Raw genomic sequence first — 20,221 nt, 5'->3', positions numbered from 1 at the left:
AGAAAAATATAAGCTGCCCCTATCTTACCCGGGCACTATGGCTGTGAGGCCCAAATCTACCAGGAATAGGGAAACCAACAGAAATCATGCCTTCACCTTCTAAACCTAGCAAATAAAAATGCCCCATCAAACCCCTTGCCTACCTGCTTTTGTGCAGATGGGAGCTCACCATTCTAGCTGCCCCACTGGGGGTGCTGTTAGGAAATGGTTTGCTCCTCACCCCATGTCCTAGGCTAGGGCCATCTAATGGAGATCCTGATGGGGTTGCCACATTTCCCGGACTTAAACATGACCAAAAGGAACATCTCTTTTTAGTGTGGCTAAGGTTATGTGTATGGGTACCTTTTAGGTCTGTGTGTGTGTGGGGGGGGGGGGAGTGCAATTTTCAGGGCGTATTTACCTGGGTTACTAGCTTTGAACACTGTCCTGCTCAGTAGCAAGTTGGAAGGACTCTATGGCCCCAGTTGTTTCCCCTAGTTGGGTAGCACTTTTCAAATTTAGGACTTTGTGCATCAATTTAAACAACGAGTGAGGAGAGGAGTCTCAGTAACTCACAGCAGCAGCAGTTGTGCCATGAGTTAGTTGTAGAAGCTCTTTTCCTCGAAAGCAAACAATAAGATCAAATTTATTTATCTATTTATTATTGTTAATTGCCTAAGCAATGTGCAACATTAATTGTAAACCGATGTGACATCACTGTAAACCGATGTGACATCACTGTAAACTGATGTGACATCACTGATCTAATGTCGGTATATAAAAATGTATAAATAAATAAATATTACAAACAATGTCCAGTCAAATCCTCTTAAATTACCTTTCCCCCCCCCAAAAAAAAAAATCTCCCCAAGTTAATACAATTAGGGCTGGATTTTCAAAAGGTAACGCGCGTAAATCCAGAGGGATTGCAAAAAGGGGGCGGGGCGGGGTCAGGCTCCCGGCACAGTGGCCATATTTGCTGCTGTGCCGGGGATTGCGCGCCGGCAGTTGGCCGGCGCGTGCAACTTTACTTCAGCCCCAGGGCTGAAGTAAGTTTTGAAACAAAAGTAAAGAAAAGGAAAAGGTAGGGGGGAAAGGGCGGGGGAGGTAGGGGAAGGAAAGAAAAGATGGGGTGGGGGGTAGTAAAGTTCCCTCTGAGGTCGCTCCGATTTCGGAGCGGCCTGGGAGGGAGAGAAAGCAGCGCGGCTCGGAGCAGGCTCGGCGCGCTCAAGGTGCACAATTGTGCACCCCCTTGCATGCGCCGACCCCCAATTTTATAACATGTGCGTGCCTGTGCACGCATGTTATAAAATCTGGTGTACATGTGCGCGCGCCGGGTAGCACGCGCACATGTACGCCGCACGCACTCATTTTAAAATCTACCCCTAAAAGTAACCAATTCGGTCGTCAGAAGACATATCCCATTAGGCAACAGTTTCAGAAATCCCAAATCTTTTTCTTCCCTTAGATTTAATGGGAGATCATTCTACAACTTTGGGACAGACAGAGAGAAGGATCTACTCAGACAACAATCAACAAGGACTGAATGGCACAGGCTGGGTAAACAAATAAGGGTGGGAGTAGCTTGCTTATTGTGGCGGTTACTACCCCTAACCAATTAGGCTTGATACTTCACTTTGATGCAGCTCCAGCTCTCTACATCAATGGCGAGGGTGGAAGGTAACTAGAACCAAAAAGTTAACAATAAGGGCCCTGACCTCAGCGGACAGAGTAACAGATAAGTATGAGAAAAATAAGTGTGAAAGCTTGCTGGGCAGACTGGATGGGCCGTTTGGTCTTCTTCTGCCGTCATTTCTATGTTTCTATGTTAAACGTACATGGCGAAAGATCTTAATGGACTGAATGTGCAATAGATGTTTATTTGTTTAACACAAATTTCTACTGGATTCATTCCATTGCAAACGATTTTCCAGTTGTTTCACACCAACACCCCGTATGCTACATTACATGGAAAACCAGTGTATACTGTGATGTCATATCTAAATGGTGTTTTGTGGAAGGAGATATTAAAACAGCTCCTACCATTTCTCTTTTGGAGCATTCTGGCTTTAATAAAAAAAACTGTCCAGTATCTTTGAAATGTCATAGAAACAACCACAATTAGCTCCCCTGAACTACTCTTTTTCTGACATTGATCAGAACTAGTTTGTTCTTGATATTATAAATTGCAAAGTTCAAATTCCAGGTACTTCTTAAAGCTGTAAGATCCTGGTTCTGCCCTCTGAGACAAACAGAGAAAATTGTAAAGGAAAGGGTGTGCTCATTTTCTTTTTCTTTGAGTTGAAACACTTTGGGTAGCATCTCTAAAGTGTATACTTCTGCTGCTGCACTTTGATCATCCTCTAAATTTCCCCCCGACTCCATTTCCCTTTTCTTTATTTATTGTGATTTATTCTATATGTGTGCCACCTATCCAGGGCAAGCTGAAAGCAGTTTACTGATGTAACAAGGCTTTGTTCCTTTATTCCACAGCGCACAAAGGCATTCATTTCCATCGCTGATAGCAGTTCCAAGGGAAAAGGCTTTATAATATTCCAGGGTTTCTCAGATGTGCAGATTTCTTTCATCTCCATATTTATCTGTATCCAAGACTTCAACTGTTGTTTTTTTATTTCAACACCAAAATGATCAGGGCCAAATTTAAGTTGTGGGCAAAATGAAGGATGTAAAAAGTGCAAACCTCACTGAAAATCAATTTAACCTGGCACTATTTTGAAATAGCAGAGAATCCCTTTGCCTAAAACTTGTCCCTCAAGTCTCCAGTGATGTCTATTCCTCTTCTAGCACAGAGCTGCATGACATAATCTCCTGTAGTCCATCTTGTTCTTTCTTGTACCAATATGGTTACCAGATCTCTGAAAACAATTAATGCTGTGACATTTCAGCTGATGGCATCTGTAAAACCTTTTTTGACCCCCAAGAAGATAACCGGTGCAAATCCTTGGAGCAGCAACTATCAGTCAAAATCTCAATCACTTTGCATATTCAATTTTTGGGAAAGAGACTGAAACTGTCATTGTAGCAGCAGGACGTATTTATTGAGCGATAACACAAAACTGATTTAAACATAATGGTCAAATAAATATACAAACAATGCTTAGCTTTTGCAATATTCACATTTCACAATCCATGAGAAAGGAAGAAAAGCATTACAAACAGTTTTAATTGAGAAATGTATCTTTATGTACATATTGTATTAATAAGCCCAAAAAAAGGAGGCAAGGTCAACAGACACGAAAGATCAAGACCTTGGCACATTCTCAGATATTATCAGGGGGGAGCATGGCAAGAATGTTGACTTGGCTATACTACCCAGCTAGGGAGAAGAAACACCTTGCAGGTGGTCAAGCTTGTATGGCTGACAGCTGGGAAATATACTTAGTGCAGTGAGTGGAGTTAAGAGGATCAGGGTAAGGAAGGGTGATAGCTTCAGCTAGAACGGTATTGGCAGTCAAGCTTGCATGGCTGACAGCAAGAGAGAACTTCAGATAGAGCAGCTTGGGTTGGAGTAACTGAGAAACCTGACTAGGCTAAATGATTCTAATCAGCCAATGTCTGCTATGTTATATTTCTTTTAGAGTTATTAAATATATCTCAATTTCATGATGGCCTTTCAGTAAAAAATATAATCTAAATAATATTCTATGACATACTGTAGACCTGCAAACCTTTATAGGAATGTTGGGTTTATGGTTTCCATTGTAGGTTTGGCATAAATAACAGACAGAAAATATCAGACAGATTAGTACAGCAGTATGACAGCACTAATAAAACAAATAATACTGTCAGAAAGTGCGCCAACAGTTACTAACTGGGAAATTGCTAAATATTGGCTTATATCTATTATACTAACATCTGCCAATACAGCAGCTCTTACCAAACCTCTTACTATAAAAACGTGATAAGCAAAGATCGTATTTGATTAACAAGTACAGTCGCTATAGATATATATGTATACAATATATATGTATACTTATATATATCTAGTGTGTGCATATATAAAGGACATATTTATATATACTGTACATATACATGTAGTACAGAAAGTATGTGTGTGTGTATATATATATATATACACACACACATACACATACACACGCGTGCACACACACGCACACTATATAGTATGTGGGGATAGTATATATTGGTTTAAAACAAATAACACTCATATTTAAAGATATAGTGCGAAAGATTTCTAGTTTTGTCAGACAAATTAAAGTAGGCAAAATATGGTTTACTTCATCCAATTATCTAAGTGATATTGAATAAAAAAATATGAAAACCAACACAGTAAAAAGTCAGTTGTACCAACAGGATGAAAACAGTATAAATATAGTGACTTTTACTATTTCTAGAGAAGATAAAAGGTTACCTTTATTACAAACTGGAAGTCATATAGAAACAACTCTACAATATGTAGTGCAAGAGATTATTACGAAAAATAATGCATGGATTTTTTTTTGTTTGTTTGTTCTAGTTTTAATTGGTCAGAGACTTTTGCAATCACTGGGCTTTTCCTCGCTGAGTACAACTGCTCCAAACCTTCGGTAAAAAAAGATTTTCTTGATTGAAAAGTAACAGATCTGCTTCCTTTCCTGTAGCGGCACAGGATACTTTAGGGCTGGCAATGGCACTGCCCCATACCGTGTAGCCTTTCTGGGAAGGCTGAGCACCTGGAGTTGCCTTTGTCACTCACGTGTTCACAGGTTCTTGACGAGGGCAGCTTTATAAATATTGTGCAATGCCGGCAAGAGGCCGTGATTTCTTGATACTGGAAATCCATGTTTGTTTAGTGTTTCTTCCTCAGGAAGAACCTGGAATGGGAAGAAGCACAATCTGAGAGCAAAAGAACTTTTCAACTAACAACAGTTGCAAAGAATATAAGGAGGTTTAAAGCCATGTGGCCCTACCACTTTAATGGGGACATGGCTTACTGAAGCAGTGGTCCCCACAGAAGCTTTGCTTCCAGCTAAGTGGCCTCTGGCCAGAGCCAGAGAGAAAAACCACTGGAGGACAACAGAAACCACGAGCAGCAGAAGTCCATTAACAAAAGCTATGTCATTTTTTTTTTAACAACTGAAAAGTAAATTTAAAGCAAATTAAGAGGCCAACTTCCTAAACCATAGTAATTTGTTAATAAGCATTTAATACCACATTAGTGAGCGCTAAAAAGCGGTATGCGGGTAATCTAATTTGTGCTAGCAGTAATGCAGAGAACCGGTGTGCACGTATGTGTAATCATTTTCATGAGCTCATTGGTATGCACAATCAGGAAACTCTGCTGATTTCAACATAGCACAAACTATTTTAATGCACAAATCTGGAAGTGTAGTTAAACACTTTTTCTATAATGTGTACGTTGACATTTTAGCGTGCATACTTTACTGAAGTATTCATTAATCGACAGTATTTTCCTACTGCAGTTCAGTGTAGTTGTTCTCAACCCAGTCCTCGGGAGACACCCAGTCAGTCTGAATTGAAGGATAGCCATAGTGAATATGCATGAGAAAGATTAACATACAATAGAGGCAGTGCATTCAAATTGATCTCATGCATATTCATTATGGATATCCTAAAAACCAGACTGCTGAGCTGTTTCTTGCGCACTGGGGTGAGAACCACTGGTTTACCGAACCGCCCAGTGAAGAAGTGAGCATGTTAAAAAAAAAGTGTATCAGTGCATGGTTCTAACATGGTTTAGTGAACAAGCCAGGAAATAACATTATTGCAACTCTTGTCCCATGAAAAGATAAGTAATAGTCTTTGTTTTTTTTTAATTCTTTATTTATGAATGTTCAAATACACTCAGAAACCAGAATTATTACATATTAGAAAAAAAAATATTCAAGAAATTCAATTCTAGTGGATTATACCAAATCTTAATACAACCTTAGCGAGGGGGCATATATTTTAAGGAGTATTTAAGAAAATGTAAAGGAAAAAGCATTTAACTGATAACAGAGCTGTTCTTATCTTACCATTATCTTACCATTACTTATGTTACAGCATGAATAGATAACGAGTCTTAGTAAACTCTCAGCTGTTCCAGGGTGAAAAATATGTAGGAATCATTCTTTCTTTATGATACACTTGCATGGATATCACAATAAAAATGTGGCACCCAAAGACATTGCTTCCTGTCTCATATTTAAGAAAGCTTTTCGCCTTTCCTGAGTAACCTTTGAAATGTCAGGAAACATGCGGACCCTTACTACCATGAAGCAAGGAATTTAAATGTTTGAAATAGCAAGACATTAATTTGCTGATGTCTTGTTCTGATATGAGCGATACCAACAAAGTAGAACATTCAATTATTTCAATAGCTGAAGATTCAAGAAATGTAGTTAGGTTCTGAAAGTCAAGTGGTGGAACTCCTGCATCATTTAAATGATTTTGGGGGCTATTTACAGGCAGAAAATTAACCTTATTAATCAAAGGAAACTGTGATTCAGATAATTGTAACACCTCAGTAAGATATCTTTTAAAGGTAACTATCGGCAGTTCTCCCATTATTCGTGGAAAATTTATCAATCTCAAGTTCAGGCGATGATTCCAATTTTCCAGCATTTCTAAACGTTGAGATAGGGCCACTCTATCTTTGATTGTTGCCGCATTAACGTTCTTAATTTGAAGTATATCGGATTCTACTTTAGCAACAGACGTCTGAACCAATGATAGAGAATTTTCTTGAGCTTGAATGTTTTGATTAACTTGAGAAGTAAGTAAATCCATCTTACTAATGCATTGTTTCACAGCCACGGTAAGCCCAGCTGTTAGCTCCCACAGGGACTCCAGGGTTACGACTGCAGGCCTTGCCGGGACCTAAGGATGCTCACCCGATGATGTAGGGTTAATTTTGGAGGGTGCTGGAACCCTGAAACCATCTTCTCCACTTCCTGGTTGTACCGTCCCCTCTGTTGAATCCTCCTGCAGTCGCGTGCCACTGACCTCATCGATCTGCGACTCCTGCAGGGCGTCTGGGATTGGTAGTCCTCTTGCTGCCAGCGGTCGAATGTCAGGGGGGCTGAGGGAAACCTCCGCCCCAGGCAAAGCTGCCACTCCTCCAGGCACATTCGCAGCAGGGAACACCGCCCCGAAATTTTCAGCTTCCTGAGACAGGAAGGTGGTTATCAGGGCTTGCTCTGAAAGTTGAGTAGGGATTGAGGGAAACACCCTCTCCTTCCCCTTTCTTTTTGGCGGCATCAGGAAGCTCAAAAATAGCTTTCTTTAATGAGGTAAGGACCTGCTCTGGTTCCGTGTCTCACTCAGGACGCCATCTTGCCCCCCTGCAATGGGGAGTAATAGTCTTTTTAATATCTTCCTCATATTATAGGCCTCATGTCCAGGTAGCACCAGGAATTGTTATCAGTTCTGAGGGACATTTCCTCCTATAAGACAATTCTTATTTCTGCTCTACAACCAGCAAGGGACAATAGGACAATGGAATGAGCGTGTCACCTCCATGATTCATCTGATCCTAGTGACCCCACCAGAAAGGTGACTAGCTCAGCTCTGTGGTCTTACTCAGATCTGGCCCAGCCTTTAGTCTTGTATTTAACTACTCCTTTGAATGTTACATTGAGTTGCAGATGGATTAGGCTAGATACATATCACAAACATGCATAACTAGACAGAAGGATAGTCTGAGTGCTAATCAAACATTATAACATAATACATGACGACAGATAAGGACCAATGGGCCTACTCTGGTTCATGATTGTTCCTTTCTACACTGCTGTAGTTAAGGGTAAAGCCCAGATGTCAGCTGTATAGGCTTGACTGCCTGAAAAATTGGCTTTGGGAGCCGTTGTGAGGTCAAACTGGGAAATGGGAAGTGCTCCCAGAAACCAAAAGGCTGCCTAAACCATGCTGTCCACTGTTATGGGACTTTGGGGTTCCTACCATGGAAAGTAACTCAGTGACTAACTCCCAGTGTGTTTTGAGCTGAATAAATCTGGTTAGGTACCCGAGGACTGCTTACCCAAGTCAAGTTTGTTTTCTTAATTTTTTGGTTCTCTCCCATTCTTGATAGATGAGCATACAAGAACCCATTCTTAGACCAGCTCTCCCTTTCATATGTTTTATCCAACTTATGCATCCTGGGAGTACAGAGTAAGCAATTGCGAGCATTTTTGTAATTGTATAACCTGCTCATTTATCTTCCAATGAAGAAATGTTTCATTTAAAAATATTAAAGAAAAAGTATTCTCAACAATATGTTTTGGTAGAAATTATAATTATTTGGATAAACTAACAGCAAATGGAAATAGAATGCCTAGAATTTATTAAAAATCTTTTAATTCATTAAAGTAAAACTTCAGAAGAGACAAGAGGTTACAGCACTCCAACTGAGGATTTTGCCATTTCCTCCCCAATTTCAGCAGATTATCAAGATCTAGGATCGTGATTTGATAAATCCCACCAAGAGAAAATCCTTGGATTTAGTTTGATGGTTTGGGTCTCAGGTTTCTAGCTAGTTTCCAGTAATTACACCTTTGATTGCTTAATGAATGGCCTTAGCTGGTGAAACTATTCTAATATATTCTTCAGTTGTTTCAACTATTATTGTTTATGGAGCCAACCTGCCAGCAGTCAGCAGACTGAGCTCACTTTCAGAGTCTGTCTGAATCATAGCAAGAGCACTGGAGATGAAGGTTTTTATTTACAATGATTGTTTAACCCAACATGCCAAGTTGTGGCCATGGAAGGCTTTTCTGGATACATGCATCTTTTGATGATCTACACTACGTAGAAACATACATATACTGCATTTCCACAGATTTAATTGCTTTTTTTTTTTTTTTTTAGAAATAAAACTATAAAAATACAAACTGAACTGATTAAATGAACAATAAGGTACTACAGAGTGCACATCATTGTGCAATACAGATATCCCTTGAGTGGCTGAAGGCACTTGATGGTTAGTCATGTATTTCACAATGCCTATAACCCCTGAGCGATGTCTATATTATCTTTTGTTGTTTCTCTAAGAGATAGTAGGCCCGATATTCAGCGCCAAGAGGCAATTCAATGGCAAGAGATAATGGGGAATTGGACTCAAACAGCAATCAACAAGGGCCCTGACTTTGATGGTCTGGGAAACTGATAAGTATGTGGGTAACCTGCATGGTGCGACAGATACTAGCATAAGCTTGCTGGGAAGACTGGATGGACCGTTTTGGTCCTTTTCTGCCGTCATTTCTATGTTTCTATGTTTGATCATGGGCAGCCTTTAACAAGTATTACATTGTAAGCATCCATTTTCAGAGAACCCCAACAACATAATTTGTGTATCCCATGGTTAACACAGGAAAGAAACCTTAAGATTGACTGGGGCATAACTAATTTGCAGATCAAGAGGTGGCTGTGAAGAAAGATATGAGAAACATTTCCCCCTCCCCATCAAAACCTGTTATGGCATTCATTCCTTTTTTATAGGCGGCATTATTACTAGAGTGAGGGGTTTAACCAAAATTAGATTAAAACACCCATACAGGACCGCCTGCGCACCCTCAGTTAACCCTTTTAATTTCTTCTTGTTCCACCTGTCGGAGAACCACAAAGAGGGCGTTCTTTTCTGTAGATTTTGTGTAAAGACTGAAGACGAACCTGAGTCTTTTCTGGGAAAAAAAAACCCTTTCCCTTTTTCAAGTCTCTTTCTTTCATTTTCCTGGGTGAAAGTGGCTTTGAAATATGAAAGCCAAGATCAAAGATTTGAAGTCTTAATGTACATTTTGCTTGCACCCACGCTCTGCTGTATTATGTTAGCAGCATGAAACCACCGGCAGCCACATATTGTATTTAATTAAAATAGATCTCACCGATGCCATTGCTTAGTTTGTACTGAGAGCAGCCTGTCTTTTGTTAAATGAATTGATATATGATTGGCTTGTGAGGTATTTCCACTGTTTGTTTGTTTTTTTAATTATCAATGTAAACAAGGAGGCATGTGAACATTTCATGATATTTCATTTCCATTTTTGTGCATGGTTAGGGCAGCGTTTGTTATGTGAATTTCTGGGTTAATTTTGGTTATTGGACTTTTCCTCCAGGAACTTGTCCAAACCTTTTTAAAATGCAGCTTAACCATTATTAAGGTAGAGTTGCAGAAATCCACTGCTTATTCTTGGGATAAGCAGTTTGGAATCTATCTACCCCCTTGGGATCCTGCCAGGTACTTGTGACCTGGCTTGGCCACTGTTGGAAACAGGATTCTGAGCTTAATGGACTTTTGGTCTGTCTCAGTATGGCAAATCTTAATGTTTAACAATGTACTCACCATTCATTAGAAATTAATATTTTCCAGTTAGGCCACAATGGAATCAGCTAGTTACAACAGGCACTAACCAATGGCAAGGCAACTTACAAAATGTGTAATGACATCATATTGTGCACTGTCTCTCTGAGTTTTCAGATTAAATGAATTATGCAGTCCTATTTCTTTCTAGGAAATTGAAGGAAACGTGGATTTTAAGTGTCAGGTCACCAAAAGCACTTGAAAAGTGCTAGCCAAAGTTCACTAGTCATGCTAAACTCTGTAGCACAAAGGTGAATTATATTGGATGACTGGTCCTAAAGTTATTGGGAGAGAGTAGAGGGTTGAGACAGACATACATACTCAGTGATCTTATAAAGCCCCTTTCCCTGTAGAAAACAAGGCTGAAAGTGTATCGTGACTAAAAATTGGTCAAGTAATATAGGACTAAGAGCTGCTTGATTTTTACATTTTACTTCTGTCATAACAGCAAGCATGAAGAACTATATTTATTTATTTATTTATTAAAGACATTTCTATACCATCTTTCATAATATCAAATTGAACAAAACAGTTTACAATAATATTAAAATAAAATAAATCAATTCCTAAAAATAATAAAATATAAACTTAAAATTACATAACTAATAAAATAAAATATAGATAATAAATTAAATAAAAATCAAATAAATAAAAATCAGTAGGAGAAAAATACAATTTGTAATATTAAATCCCTACACTTCCAATTAATGACTTAATATGCCATGACTATGTTCCCTTTACTTAAATTACTAAAACAACAGAAAAGCCAGAAGAACGAAGAGGCCGAAAACTTAAATATAGTAGTCAAGTAAGTGTGCAATTAGGATAGTAGATTGTTATTGGTTCAGAGTTGCAAAAGCTTCTATAAAAAGATATATTTTTATTGATTTTTTTGAATTCTTTGACATCAGTGATTTGCCTTAAAGCATTTGGAAGAAAATGCCACAATATAGGCCCTGCCACAGAAAAGGCCCTTTCTCTTGTAACATTCAATCTGGCAATTCATGTTGTTGGAACCTCTAGCAGATTTTTATTCATAGATCTTAAATTTCTAGTTGTTTTATAAAAAGGCAAAGAGGTGCACAACCAAACAGTATCTTGGTTATTTATCAGTGAATGTAATAGTGTTAATATTTTGTATTTTATTCTGTGTTTAATTGGGAGTCTATGTAATTTGTGTAAAATAGGTGTAATTGATTTTTTCATTGGAGAGCCGGTGAGAACACGTGCTGCCGTGTTTTGGACCAGCTGCAAAGGCTTTAATGTATAATCTGGAAGGCCCAGATAAAGACCATTTCAGTAGTCCAGTCCTGAAAAAATCAGAGATTGCAATACTGTTTGAAAATCAGATGTAAAAAGCAATGGCTTTAATCATTTTAAAATATGTAATTTATAAAACAAGTTTTTTACATTATTGGAGATATGGGGCATAAGTGATAGATTAGTATCTATAAGAACTCCTAAATTTCGAGCTACTTTCTTTATTGGTATCCTTTCATCTCCTATAGTAACATGGGAAGGTGGACTATTGGTAGAGTTATCAATGACACTAAGAAATACTATATCAGTTTTTTTGGCGTTTAGTTTAAGCCTACTATGAGCAAGCCATTGTTTGATGGTTTTAATATAAATCTGGGTTAAGGATAGAATTATAAATATTACACTTTGAACAAATTGTACTTTTGAATACTGTCAGATTATGCTGAGTAGACCCTATCAAAGCTGTGACATGCTAGTTTAGCTTGTTGTTACATTTTGTATGTATTATATGAGAATTCTGTTACACCCACTCCGAGTGAGGAGGGCACTGTGTTGCATAAAAAACCTGTAGAGTCCCTCAGGTGGTCCTCGGATTTGCTGGGGTCAGCCATGTACAATAAAAGAACCAGCAAATATTTACCATGGTCAGCCATGAAGGCCCATGGATTTCCACCACTTGTCTGCAGGATTTTGATGGGCTTCACCTCTATTGGCAATTTATCTTAGTTGATAGTCAGGAATCAATGGAAATCTTCATAAGCACAAGCAACTGAACTCTGTAAGATGTGAAAGGTTAACAAAGTCTTCTGTTTGTTTGAACTAGAACCCCAGTTTCCTGTAGCAGATTTTTCAAGATTCTGTGGCAATTTTGTGGCAAATTTGCATAATTTTGCATCTATTTGCATATTGATTTTTTTAAAAAAAAATCTTTATAAAATCTTTTTTTTTTCACATTTCTGTGTCAAATTAATTGATGTGGTTCTTTATTAGAAGAAAAGGGATCTTACTGATTGGTGCTGGAGGGGAAGGAGATGGGGAGAGAGGGGATCTCAGAAGAGGGAAATGTAGAAGGGATCTTGGGCAGGAGAGATAAGGAATGGAGGAGGAGAGAGACATAGACTGAGAAGAGGATAGGGGAATCAGAGATGAGAGGGTATGGGAATGAGAGAAGAGAAAGGGAGGGAAGACGGATCAGGGAACGGGGAGGAGAAAGAGGGGATCTGGGAAGGAGGATCCAGGGTCAGAACAGGAAGGAATAATCCAGTCATACCACTCCCCCAGATATCAGCCCTCACACACACACACACCCCACACGCTCTCCCGTCCTCAGTCACTGTCTCTCCAAACACACTCCACCAGTCTCCTCATAGACACAGCACAGCCCCTCTAATTCACTTTCACACCCCTGCATCCCCTCCGATCCCCTCACTCACTCTTCCATTACTCCGCACCATTCATTTACTTAACCCTTTCCCTGCAGTTTCTCTTGCCTCCAAATTCCTTTCCCTCCAATTCCCCACAGCACCCCTCACTCAGTCTCCATCTTCCTACCTCCCCCGAGATCCCCTCGCTCTTCCTTTCTCCCTTATTCTCTCTCTAGTGCAGCTCCACCTTTTCCCCTCTCCCCCGTCCCCTGCAGACCCAACAACAGGAGGAGGAGCAGCAGAAGCAAACACACCTTTTGGTTGAGGGGGGGGGCGCAAGGCAATCAAGCTGTGCCTTTTCCCATTCTCTCCCACCCCCCCCAGTCTTTTTCCTCTCTCTCCTTTATCTCTTCGCCTCCCACCCAGTCTCTCTCTCTCCCCCTCCCTTGCTCTGTTCTCCCCTCCCTACCTCCAGGTCGATCCAGCATTGGAGGCAGCAGTGAGGGGGTCTTTGTCTGTTTCTTGCCACTCTTACGTTGTAGCAGCTTGGAGGGAGGTCGGCACTCAGCAGAATCCCTGGCAGCCGAGCTCCTGCTGCTTTGCTGAGCCCAGATGTGGGCTGCACCATTCCGATGCCTACGAGGAGGAGAGCGGATGCAGGTCAGGCTGCATCTTCTTCCTTTGCTGCCCGGATCGCTGCTGCTTTGAGCCGCTGGCCTGGGCAGCAGGAAAGAAGAAGATGGGGACAGATGTGCTGCCACCGCGGCTGCTTTCTTCCTTCATCTACAGTGCAGGATGGGGGGGGGGGGGGGGGAGTTTAGCAGCCACATGATCTGCAGGGGAGACAGGGAATTGGTGAGGGGAGCGAATAAAACAGCTGCTACAGTCCTTTCGTCTGGGGCCCCAGAAGCCTATGGCAATTCTGTGGGACCTGGACAACTCCTCTGACCATGGAAACGTGGGACACTGGGGGCCCTTGCTGGATCCATGCACTTTAATGTGATTACTGCATTAATGTATTCATTTTGAATGTGGACATGAAGTTTTTGAATCATGACCGTATTTATGAATTTACATGTTGTCCCATGCCTTGGTAACTTGCAATAAATGATCTGGTAATCTGGAAAAATTGTTTAATGCACAGTCCTTTTTACAAAGTCCCCCACCCCTTCCCCAGCTCAACTAAAACTCTGTACATGTTTCCACACATTGTCTCAGTTGTCCTCACTCCCAAACCTAAAATTCATAAGAACATAAGGAATGTCCTATTGGATCAGACCATCAAGCCCAGCATCTTGTCTCAGACTCTGGCCAATCCAGGACACAAGTACCTGGTAGAATCCCATAGAACAGGTCCAGTCCCTGGTTATACATAAGAGCGATAACAAACAGTGACTTCTCCAACTCTATATGGCTAATAATGCTTTAATGGACTTTTCCTCCAAATATTTGTCCAAACCCTTTTCAACCCCAGCTACTCTAACTTCACTTTCTAACAACCAGCCTCAAACTAGCCTTTCGTTTTTGAGCATTCCTATTGCTCTCTCCTACCAGGAGCCTTTTCTGAAACCAGACAAAGGCTGGCAGAGAAATGCGCCTTTAATATCTGTCAGCAGTTATTGCCATGGATATAAAATTAGGTTGGCACAAAAGATTTAAAAAAACAGAACAAAACAAAACATTTTTTTCCAACAAGGGAGGCTTGTCATCTTCCAGAATTTTCTTATAAATTAGCAAAAACATTTGTGCTTAGAAAAGAAATCTCTCTTTCACTGTCCTCAGTTTTCATATTGTTTGAGCTTGTGATGGAGGCAGAACCATTTGGAAGATGACGAATAATGCTAGATAATTGTCCCGCGAGTTGTTATGGTTCATAGCACATACAGATTAAACGGTTGTTTGTTTGTTTGTTTTTAAATTGCTAATGAATTATTATCTCGATTATTGATCTGGAAGTAAATTATCGTAGTGTTGTTGATGGAAATGATCAACCCTTATTGATGAGAGATATTTGGTGGGATGGGGGAAAAATATTATGGTTTATACATACATATCCTCAAAAATAAGCAGTAGATATATTTTAAATATTTTTCCTTAAGAATTCTCTCTTTTCATGTTTCCTTCAGTCCACACATTTTAGACTCTAAAGGCTAGAAACCCCCTCTCCCCCATCAAAAATGCATTAAGAGAACAGGAAAACTGTTACACCAAGGATCTGGCACAAATATTTAATAAAGCATTTTAAAAGATTTAATAATGAGGCAATCAACTTCTCTGTCGGCATCTTTACATAAGTGACATGTTCAGTTCCAAGCAATACTGAGGCCCATAGAGAATAATAAATATACCAAGGCCATCACCTGATCCAGACCAACCCAGAGAGGCTGATCCAGTTCTGGCTTTACTCTGTTGTACTCACAGGACTTGTAGGTCTGTCTTTCCTAGAGAAATTTATAGTACCAGTTCGCTGATGCCATAGAGCAAAGCCAGAACTGGTTCAGCTTTCCAGCCTTGGCCTGGCTCCGGTGGCGGCTCTATGGGGCCCTCTCTCACGGAGTGACAGCATGACATCTCTCACCTACGACATATGATTCTGCTGCGCTGCTTGCTGCTGCTGCTGCTGCTGTGCTTGCTGCTGCTGGATTAAGAGCTGCTGCTGCTGCCGGCGTCGGGCGGTCCGCAGCTTTTCAAAACGAGCCTCCATCTCTTCCAGCACTTTGGGAGTGTATCGCACCACGAGCTTCACACTGTCCTTTGCAGCCTTCAGAAGCTCTACAGCTTTTTCATGGTGCTCCCCTTCCACGCTCTGAAAGCGAGGAACAGGTCTGTTTTCAGAAAGATCGACTATGTGAAGGGCTTTAGTTCAGGGGGGTGAAGTCGCACCTTGACACAGAGCAAGGTCAATGACAGAGAGAAAGAGTGTGAAGACACGAGACAGAAAAATACCTATTGACTCTACAGTACGCATATATACAGTACATAGACGGGAAGATTGATATTCAAAGGCATTTATATGAATAACTTTTGAGTTATCTAGATAAATGCCATCTTTTGAATATTATTAGCACTTATATGGATAAGTGAAATTTATTTGGCAGCATGCCAGGGTTGAATTGAGTTAGCTGAAAAGCATATCTGGCTAGCTCCAAAATTTGGAGTTAACTGAATAAGTTATTCAGCTAACTCAAGATGTGGCCAAGAGGAACATGTGCCTGGGTAGCTTTAACCTTAACTGGATATATTCAAAGAATTCAGCTGGTTTTAAGTAGCAATAGAAATTTAAAAAAATTAAAAAAAAACTGATCTACTGGCCCAATCTCTCCCCCCCCCCTTCCGCCATCTCCCAGTCCATCCTAGTGAAACACATGTTGGCCCTATGTGGCTGATCACCCCTCCCCAGAGACCCCCAAAATAGTTCAAACACATTGCAGGCCCAGAGGCCCAAAAAGACTCCTTCACGCCTCCCCATTCCAAATTGCCAAAATATTACCATAAGAAAGGCCCCCCCCCAGAAGCTCCCCTTCCTCCCCCTCTAAACTCAACCCAAATCCTCCTGCCACATCCAGAATCCTCCAAACCCCTTACTGTAGCTGGGAGCCTGGAACAATCTCCAGCTCTCTCACTATACCTACATACAGATATATCTACATTATTCTAAGAGAAGCTCTAACCTTCTAAACATGTGAATTAAAATTACTCCACCCAGAGGATGTGAAAGAAGCACACAGAACACATTGCAGGGGGAATCCTGCAACCTGAAGAGGTCTTTGCTGATTAAATTTAAGAGAACTTCATTATACCCTAAGAATGCTCAATAGCTCAAATCACAACCACATGGCTGATCAGTCCAATGGGTAACTCACAATATCACTGGGCATTTTTATATTTGCCTTCTAACTGTCATAGAAAATTCACTGTACAGCTGTGACAGCTTTGTATTTTTAATAATTACTGAGATTTTTATGCTTACATAGGAATATTTTGACAGTGCTGTGCCTCTCTGCCTTATCACTTCTAAAACAAATGAAATTCCTTGAGGTCTATATATCAATTTTATGAAACGTAAGGCCTTTTCTTTTATCCTAATATTCAAAAGAAAAGAAGACGTGAGTGTGTATCTTTAATAATTTTTTTATTTGGTGTCCTTTCCGTGCCAAATTTTCAGCATTTATCAGGGAAGACATGAGGACTCTGACCGTGGTAGTTCCTTTTTTTATGTGGACTGTGTATGCATGAGTCACAGAAAGTAGGCCTCTTTAGTTCTATATGGAACTTCTCATCTGGCTCAACTTGCTCCACTTGCTCCACACCTGAGCTTCCTCATTCTCCTCTTTCTCTCTCTCTCTCTTTAAAACCCATCCATTACAGTTATTCTCGATTAGACGGTCAAACAAAACCACATTTACCTTGCACCACATGGTTGAGGAATGGTTGGAGGCTGTGAACATGGTCTCCACAGCAACCCTAGACCTTGACAGCCCAACAAGTAGAAATCAATTTTTGGAATCAGATCAATATTTCCCATACTGTGGCATGCAGAGCTATCACTGGGCCACCAGCCCCTTTGCAATTCGCCTCTCTCTCTCACTTAATACGTCACTTGTTTGTTATAATTTCCCATTTCCATGTCCTTCCTCTCCAAATCTCTCTCTCTGCTTTGGTTTACTTGTGTCCTGATTCACACGGTTATTTACTTATGTGACTGATTTTGAACGCGTTTGTTGCCCAGGGAAAAAGGCTCTGGGAGATACAAACATTAAGAATGATAAAACTAAGATTCAGAAGAGAAGACCACATGCATTGTCCCACTTACCACACCATTGACGGAAAGCAGCTGGTCCCCACGCTTGAGTCCTCCTTGTCGCTCTGCTACCCCTCCAGGAATGATGCGAGAAATGTAAATTGGGGAGTTTTGCTCTTTTCCGCCCATCACGTTAAAGCCCAGGCCTTCATCAGTCTTGGGCAGCTCCACCACGCGAGGGTGGGAATGACCTTCGCTGGCTGCAAAGGCAGCAACTGTTGCCTGGTAGAAAACAGAGATACTTTGCATGGTACTGGTCTTTCCCTAAAAGGCACCATTTAAATATGGTTTTTTTTAATTCTTCTCCCAACAACATAAGGCAAAGGAAACCTGTCCGTCTTTTCCTGCTTTGACCATAACTTTTGGACATTTGAAGAAGGTATCCCTCTGGTCTCAACAGCTCTTGTAAAACAATATTTGGATAATTCTTATTTCGGGCCAAGAAAAGGTATCACAGCCTAAGATTCTAGCTTTCATGAAACATGAAATGGAGCTCAGAACTTCTACAGAATCAAACCCTATATGAATTTTCATACGTTTGTGGACTAATGGCATCATCTATGGGCATAGCGTAATTATCAGTCGTTCACTTATTATTGAGGGAATTTTCCATTTATTATCTAAATAAAAAATTAATGTTAGTCAACCACATTTTTGCTTAGCATTTATTCTTTTAAACTTCCACTCTTTGTGGACACTGACACCCAACGTGAGACACTCGCCAATTGCACTCAAGTTCCAATTGTCTTATAAAATTGTTCTTCCCTCTTCTTTTCTCTTCAAAAATCACAATAATTTATGACCCACACATTCAGCATTCAGTTTGGCATAATGCTTAGCCAGTCGGATGGCTCAATTTTACCCAAGCCTTTTAACAACATGTCCTACATTTAAACCTCAATTACAAGCTTCAGGAAAACATCACAGAAGTATGAAGCAAATACCGATTTCAGCCTTCTGTCTTTTTCCTTATCCTTCACGCAGAACTCCTCACGATAATTCACAAAAGCTACCAGCAAGCAATATTTCGAGTTGTTTGACTATCAAAGCATTGAATGGTTGCTAAAGCTTTCTGCAACATAAAACTAGAGCAGAGGTGAACGTAACAGCCCGCTTTTGGATACAAGTAATTGCTCATGCAAACATTCTCATCATGCGTACATATAAATGTTGGACATGGGTGCAAGAGAGGGATGCAGTGAGACAGCCCAGAAATAACCAGGAAATAGAACTACTGCAACATTACTCTACAAGCCTGCTGATCTGTTGGAATAAGAAATGAGAATGGGAAAAGGCTATTAGGTTTTGTTTGGGTTTTAAGTGTACCAGGTGCTATCATCTTTATATTAATCTCATGGATTAGCAGAACCAGGAGGTTGTTGTTTTTTTAAGTTGAATTATACCTTATAAATTTACATTGCTCATTTGACATTTCAATAAGAAAGTATAGGTGAAAAAATAAATAAGTAGCACATTTAAAACAAATCAGGAGAAAATTCTTTGCTCTGGAGTTCATTGCTGGAGGATGTGGTAAAGGCAGCTAGCGTAGCTGGGTATAAAAAAAGGTATAGACAAGTTCTTGGAGGAGAAGTCCATAAAATGTTAGTAACCAGACAGTCTTGGGAAATGTACTATTTATCACTAGGCATTTGCAGCATGGAATCTACCTACTGTTTGGGATCCTGTCAGGTACTTGTGACCTGGATTGGTCACAAGATACTGGGCTTGTTGGATCCTTGATCTATCCCAGTATGGCAATTCTTATGTTTTTATATTATGTTTTAAGATGAGCTTAAACTTAGCGGAAAGTTTTAAAGATTGTCAAACCGTTCCTTGGCTATAAATGTACCCAGGAAATTTAAGTAGGAGAATAGTAGGAAACATTATGTAGATGACTCAGTCTTCCATACGTTATCAAGTTTCATGCACAAACTTTTGAATCCTGAGTTTGGTGGTGAGGTACGACAGAAGTACTTGGCCTGATCAGCCTCACAAATTTGTTGGTTCTTTCAGTATCTGCCTCACAGTCAGTTGATGTTTACACCCTGAAGAGGATGTGTTCATGTAACATCACAGCAGTTAACTCTTAGATCTGGATTGATGACAGTAATGTAAGAATGCTCAACAAATTTCTTTTGGCCCGATAGTTTCCTCTTGATTCTAGCTTTATCAGAACCAACCTCTACTGGGCTATAGCTCCATGAGTCTTCATTTGCAACAAACTGGGGGTTTTCTTCACTTTATAACCCCTCCTTCCCATCTAGCTATGCCATCACAGTGACATTTCTCAACCAGGGGCCATGGACTTTGGCTCCTTCTAGAACCTGGTACGCATGCATCCTGAGCTTGGTCACTAGGTGTCGCCACTGTGCAATGGGCAAGAATCCCTTCCCTAGGGGTTATGAAGTGCCATTTTTTCTTTGACCCTGAAGCAGTGACATTAAAGCTGTACATTTTAGATCAGAACACTGTTTAAGAAAAAAGTAATTAACATCCATT

The 20,221-nt window shown here is 40.3% G+C and overlaps 1 protein-coding gene across 3 annotated transcripts in view; it reads right to left on the bottom strand.

The window, feature by feature from the left end:
• Positions 1-3,016: 3,016 nt before the first annotated feature.
• LOC115089123 (protein lin-7 homolog A) overlaps positions 3,017-20,221 on the bottom strand; it is a 132,656-nt gene continuing 115,451 nt past the window's right edge. For 2 of the 3 annotated variants that reach the window (XM_029597111.1, XM_029597109.1), the window contains 3 exons: positions 17,735-17,944; positions 15,504-15,727; positions 3,017-4,814 (listed from right to left, as the gene is read on the bottom strand). In XM_029597111.1, coding sequence (XP_029452971.1) covers positions 4,790-4,814; positions 15,504-15,727; positions 17,735-17,944 — 459 coding nt within the window. In that variant the 3' untranslated portion in view covers positions 3,017-4,789. Of the gene's footprint in view, positions 4,815-15,499; positions 15,728-17,734; positions 17,945-20,221 lie in introns of all 3 variants that reach the window. The other variant, XM_029597110.1, reaches the window with a different exon arrangement.

Source organism: Rhinatrema bivittatum, chromosome 4, assembly GCF_901001135.1.
Source record: "Rhinatrema bivittatum chromosome 4, aRhiBiv1.1, whole genome shotgun sequence".
In the NCBI taxonomy this organism is placed as follows: Eukaryota; Metazoa; Chordata; class Amphibia; order Gymnophiona; family Rhinatrematidae; genus Rhinatrema; species Rhinatrema bivittatum.
Note: the sequence above shows the minus strand (reverse complement) of the source record. Positions and strands in the feature narration are given on the sequence as shown.